General features: G+C 31.0%; 1 protein-coding gene across 2 annotated transcripts; it reads right to left on the bottom strand.

The window, feature by feature from the left end:
• Positions 1-575: 575 nt before the first annotated feature.
• LOC134235991 (hemagglutinin/amebocyte aggregation factor-like) lies at positions 576-4,418 on the bottom strand. 2 transcript variants are annotated; one of them, XM_062718166.1, is made up of 5 exons: positions 4,377-4,418; positions 3,031-3,265; positions 2,299-2,436; positions 1,240-1,363; positions 576-681 (listed from the first exon to the last, which is right to left on the bottom strand). In XM_062718166.1, the coding sequence occupies exons 1-5, from the start codon at positions 4,389-4,391 to the stop codon at positions 636-638; spliced, it is 558 nt and encodes a 185-aa protein (XP_062574150.1). In that variant the 5' UTR covers positions 4,392-4,418; the 3' UTR covers positions 576-635. The 2 variants fall into 2 exon arrangements, with proteins under 2 accessions (XP_062574150.1, XP_062574151.1); XM_062718167.1 differs by having other exon boundaries at positions 577-681; positions 4,343-4,389.
• Between the last annotated feature and the right edge of the window lie 2,023 nt (positions 4,419-6,441).

The raw sequence follows: 6,441 nt of genomic DNA, 5'->3' as shown, positions 1-6,441 counted from the left end.
AGCCGTGGGAGGAGTTTATGTTAAGTCCATTCATTTGATTGGCTGAGGTTCTGTTCTAAGTCAGTAAGATCATATGAAGAGAAATCTTCGTCATGAAGAATGGGCTCCGCTTCGCTCCGCCAATTCTTCTTGACGCAGATTTCTCTTCATATGATCTTATTATTACATATATTGATAATTTCATAATATATACACTCTCTGGAGGAACTTAGAGGAATATTATATATTTTGACGCGGAGCCAAAATTTGGGACAAGTGAACCAGGTTCTTTAGAGATTTCTACATAAAATGTGGTTTTCAAATTTTAGCGAGAGGTGAATTTAGCGAATTTAAAATTTAACTAAAGAAGCTATTACAAATAATATGCAATCAATTTTTATCGATATTCAATTTTAGCAATGCAAGCACCCTCGCTAATAAAGCCAAAATTAAATTCTTGCTAAAAATTCTACTTATACGATAGCTTCAAGTTGGTCGTTTGATAAAATAAATATTTCTTACAATAATTCAATAAAGAAGTTGAATGCATGCGATGTTTCAGAAAATCATAGTCAATGAAACTTACTGTACAGTATTTCAAAGTTGTTATTAACACAAGCAACATTTAATACAAAAATGTGTTCCCAATCTTTTATTTATCTTGTGAGAAGCTGACATACTTCAAACCGAAATCGACGATCCCTGGAATAAAAATTGTATTTAAATGGATATCCAAATAACTTAAATACGAGAATAAAAAGAAGAAAAACGGAGATAAGTGCTGTGTAAAAGAAAAATCGCCTACAGCAAGTATAAATTATTGTTATTTTGTGAAAATAAAATGATCTTGAAATTAAGTACACTAAAATATTACAATGAAATTATAATTAATTATATAAGTAAGGAATTTTAATTCTCATGATAAAAGCTAATGTGAAGAAAAATGAATATACATGTTGTGATCTTTATTTTTTACATGTTTATTTATAGTATCAAAGTTTATGAAAGAGGATACAAAATACTTATATCATTATTCTTCTGATACAAAATGTTGCTAAATGAATACAAAACAAAATAACTAAATGTACATTTTAATCGTGTAATTTTCATAACGAACGTGTGAGTTTTTGCATAAAGCTATAACTATAAATTCAAAGTACATGCAAATCAATTTTTGAAAAATGGTTATATCTTTAGATTAAGATATAATTTTTTCTTAATAGTTACAATGTATGTTTTTTGCTATATATAAGTACGTACTCATAATGGTTATGATGGAAACTGTTGACACCACGCAAAACATAACCATTAGGGACAAAATAAGCCACAGGATCATCGAAGTTATTCAGCCATCCAGTCCATCTGCAATTACTATAGTAGTAATCTGTAATTTTAAATGAGTGTTACATTTCGAATACACACAATCAGCTACATTTATCCAGCAAAATAAATTTATGAATTAAAAGAGACATCACTTGAAGATTCTACAAAAATATGCATATTAAGATGCCATCTTAACTTCTAAGTCTTAAAACAGTAATCGACTATTGTTTTCTCTGTTAGTTAGTGGGCAAATGCTGAATCATTATGGGCAATGTGTTTTACAGCCTGTGGTTGCAACCATTAATCCGGATATTCATTTAGTGGAGGGCTTTATTTTTTGTGTTCATATCTATATAAATCATTCGCATAGAGTTATTAAATGGAAGTAAAATGAAGAAGAAAATTTTTTTTAAAAAAGTAGAGAACACCTAATAAAATTGGTATCTTGAACATCTTTAAACAAGAGTATCATTTTATTATTATTATTATTCTTTTATTTTTTTTTTTTTGAAAAATGCATTTTAACTTAAACTTATGAATACACATGTGCGCGCATGTGTGCATTTTAGCCGACGGAGAACTGCAAATTTTGTACTCGGCACTCAGGGTTATTGAGTCGGGAGGGATCTTTTTCATCTACTGCGACAGGGACCTCGATTAATACAGTGTCATCCGAAGGACCGGTCTCCTAGTCCCACCATAGGATTCGAACCCGCGACACAAGGATCAACTCTTAACTTTGAATTTATAAAGCAGACGCTGTAACCACTGCGACAAACAGGCGACTATTTATCATAATTGGAACCAGTGGTCCATCATTAAAAATAATGCGCCTTCTTAATTCTTACCGTAATAGATACTACCTAATATATGAAAGGCTGGAATTATCAAAATTCTGGTGTACCCAACTGTTGTATGTAAAAATCTACTAGTAGATAGTAAATTAAAAAAAGTCACGATTATGTTTTCTGGATAAAAAAGGCAATTCCAACCAACTTGAGCTTTTTGGTCCACAGCAACGAAATTCGTGACGTCTGTCTTCATAATAATTATGATGATAGCTATGCATCCCGTTTATGTATCCTGCTCCAGGGCATTGGAAATGGACAACTTGGTCAAAGTCGTTGACATATCCTTGAGAAATATGATAGAAATAGGAATAAATATTTAATTAGTTATTATTTTATAATTTTGCTCTCTACCACAAGAAAAAAGTGGTGACAACTTAAAATTATATACATAGAACATTATAGATACAGGTATATTAATAATATTATAGCTTGAAGACAGCAATTAAAAAAAACACGTCATTCTGGAACAAACCATTTTCTTCTTTTTCGACGGAGTGGCAAAACTCTTAATATTTCCTCACTTTACGAAACGTATTGTTAAAATACTCAGCATTGGCGTGTTTCAAGATAGAGGAAATAAATATATGATTCCTGCAGATAATAGCAAAGATTCTCATAAAATTCATATTAACAATGCTTTCAATCTCATTATTACATGTAGTACGCACAGTCATAATCTTATTTTGCTCAACTGATTTTTTTCTATATATTTTATTGCATTCCGAATTATGCTTCTGAATTCATCTTATTGAACCAGACGTAAAAAAAAAGTTAATCACACAATCCAATTTTTTTTTATTTAGTTATTTTGCATTGTTAATTTTTATTTCTATAAAACAAAGCTAAATCCCTTTTTACATGTTTTTGCCCAACCTACCTGACCATTCACAGTTAACTGTAACTTCTCGATCTTTCAGAACATCTCCGCAATGCAGTTCATAACGCCTATCCTCGTAATGATTTCGGTGATATGACACAACAGCGTCGATGGCTTGAGTTTTCAAAGGACACTGAAAGTTAAGCGGACGGTCCCAATCGTTTTTCCAACTGATGGCCACTTGAAAACGAAGTATCAGGCATACCGCCAGAAGTATATGTAGCAGACAATCCATCTAATAAGTTGAAACTAATCAATGCTTAACTGGTATTATTTACATTAAATAATGTCATATTTCTGTCCCACACGAAATGTACATATATGTCACTATAAAAGATAATTATGTCAACACGCAAAATAATTATACAAATTAGCAATCCTTTCCGAGGATCTGATTTTGATAATGATTATTTAATTAACAAACTCTAGAATATGAAATCATTCATCTAGCATAACTACACCTTGTATGTTGACATATACAACAGAATTGAAAAAAAAATGTCGCATGCATATATAAATATTTACATTACTACATATGAATAATCATAAGTGTTAGGAAATCTATGGCATTGGGGTACTGTAAAGGCTTAAAATTACTATGAATAAATCGACGGAAGACAGACGTGCAAACAAAGGAACTTTTTAAAACTGAATTCATAAAGCCGTTTAATTATTACATCGGGATGTACATAACTTCAAATTCTTATTGAAATAATATAGTATGCCCCAGTCTGTACTGTATTAAGTTTGGTTCCATCAGTGGACAGTCACGTGATAAATGCGTACGTATACTGAATGAAGGTCATAAACTAACTTCATATTTAAAAAATGCTAACATCTAGTAAGCGTAAGCTCTTGCAAAAAGGTGACTTAATAAGCAACTTCGATATTAAACGTGCCAAACCTATACAAATAAACACCGTAAAATTAATTACATACATTCTCTAGCTAATTATTGAATAATCGCAATAAACAAAGGTTATACTCGTAAAATACGTCAATTTTACCAAATTGACGCAATGTCGACAAATTTGACGCGATCAGGGATTTGCTTATAAACTGTTGTCTGGGATTTAACTAGCAACTATTTTTGATGCATTGAGAAGTGTTGATGTTGTTGACTATGCTAATCAATACAGTTTAGGAAGACAAAGTATTTGATTTTTTGGTATTGTGAGGAATAATTTTTTTTACTTGATATCACAGTAACAAAATACTTAATGTCACAAATTAGAATAGAATCATAAAATTAATCTTTTTTACGTTTTTAAATAAAATCAATAGACAATCTCTTTTTATTTTTCTTTCTTACCTTCTTATGTCAGATTTTACAGAAATATACAAACCTTTGCTGTGTGCATGTATGATTTGTACAACGTCTTGCTTAAGTTTGATGCTTATTTATAAGTTTAAAACAGATTGTCGTAAACATCTGTTTTATATCACAATTGATATGTCCTTCCGTCAACACTGTTAAAAATCAATTTATCTTTAAAAGATAACCATTTCAGGAAGAAAATGATATTATATAATTAGTTTTTCTGTCTATTGAAATAACAAATGGCAGAAAAGGGTTGTATCAGATGTTTGGAAAAGAGATTGATAATATTTTTAGTTGACTCATAAATTCAGTTATTTCAAAAGTCCTTGTTGGAAAAAGAACACAAAACGCAAACATATCAAAAATCTGAAATAATTACTTGAAGTATACATAAGTCCAACAAAATTCCTCGTTGGAAAAACAAATAGAACGCAAAAATTCAGAAATCTGAAATAATTACTTGAAGTGCACATAAAAGTTGCTTATACTGAATATTTTGCTGTATTTTCCAGAATTCCTGTTAGTTATCATTTCTACAATTGAATAGATTGTTATCATACAGCACAGTAGGAGTAGGATACCGATGTGCATTTTTATAAAAATACAAAAATATTGATTTCATCGAAGTGTTGTTCTTCACTTCAATTTTCACTCATTTTAAGCACATCGTTCATGCATCCTAAATGCAAAATGTTATTAGAGAATTTACTTACTTTGATATCTTACAAGGTACCGATTTTATACGTTACAAGTATTTGATGCGCATTTTTATGATTTCTACAGCAACTGATTTATCAAATCGCGATATTTGAACGTTATAGAATATGTACAGCCAGTAAACAAGAATACTGAATAATCTCTTCAAGTACATACATAAGAGAAAATAATATGCGAAATATTGTCGTATTTATTCCTTAAAAAATAATTAGCATTAATGTTTATCTATGTTTTACTAATTCTAATCAATTCTCATTCTTGCAACTTTAAGTAAACGAGAGGACGAAACTGTATTCTCTAGATGCATGCATAAAAAAGAACAAAATTAGATACGAGTAGTGATCAAAAAGTTCGCGAACAAATTGAATAACTTCCATCAAACAAATAAAATTAGGTTTCAGTGTTCATTATATTTTTAAGTAGCCCTGTCTGATTTTAATGCATATCTGCCACCGATCTGCACATGCGCGAATCACGTGATGCAAGCGGTCAAGTGACATGCCCTGAAGCGTTCTGTTCATAAACGCTAAAATATTTTTCCGAGTCTAATATTTCTTGCCATGCAAGTTGATTTTTATACAAGAAAGGTTTATTTGTCAGAAATGACCAAATCTCGGAGATAGAATTGGTGGATTAATAGAATCATTCATTACTACGAGTGTTGGATAGTGAAATTCCACCAAGGGGACAAGATTCACAGTCTAGGACGAGGCTTTGCCGAGTCCTAGACCGTGAATCTTGGCCCCGAGGTGGAATTTCACTATTCCCACACGAGTATGTAATGAATGAATATTTTTCTCGCATTATTTTATCCAAAATAACGGCCTGTCAATGACGTCGCCATGATATGGGGCTAAAAAAAATATTTTTAATTTTCCATCTAATTAAAAATCTAAATACACCATCGGAGAGAGCGTACCTGAAAATGGTTTACACGTAGTGTAAACTGATAAAATAAATTTCAGTCCGTGTAAATTAATCAGATAGATAAAAACTGAAAATAAAAAACTTTTAAACTATTCGAAAGCGTAAAAGAAGAATCATTCCGCGATCTAAAAATAGTGCCATTTAAAAAGTGAAAAAACGACAATATTTTGAATGAAAATAAGTTTATATTAATAGGTAAAATGACAACATTTTAATTATGTGTAATATTTTTTATGTTGATACAATTTCTTTATAGAAAGACGGAATGTTTACGTGATCGTTCGTGGCGTAGTAATACACAGTGTAAGACAGAAAAATCTCACACTGCTGTCTCACACCGGACAAGTCAATCTTACACTGGTGATTATGCGAGAAAAGGATATCCTTTCCCAGAAAGAACATGGTGACCATCACAACCCGAGATCTCTGTCTTAGGAAAGTCGTTT

This window comes from Saccostrea cucullata, unplaced genomic scaffold (genome assembly GCF_032062105.1).
Source record: "Saccostrea cucullata isolate Sc308-1 unplaced genomic scaffold, CSIRO_AGI_Scuc_v1 ctg3627, whole genome shotgun sequence".
NCBI lineage: Eukaryota > Metazoa > Mollusca > Bivalvia > Ostreida > Ostreidae > Saccostrea > Saccostrea cuccullata.
The sequence above is the reverse complement of the archived record's forward strand: the minus strand, read 5'-3'. Positions and strand labels throughout refer to the sequence as shown.

Bases quoted from the DNA above. Each gene is read 5' to 3' on its own strand.
- LOC134235991 (XM_062718166.1), bottom strand. The intron at 2,437-3,030 runs GTAGGTTGGGCA...ATATTTCTCAAG, and splicing joins AGTTAACTGTGAATGGTCAG to GATATGTCAACGACTTTGAC. The intron at 1,364-2,298 runs GTTGGTTGGAAT...TTAAAATTACAG, and splicing joins CTGTGGACCAAAAAGCTCAA to ATTACTACTATAGTAATTGC.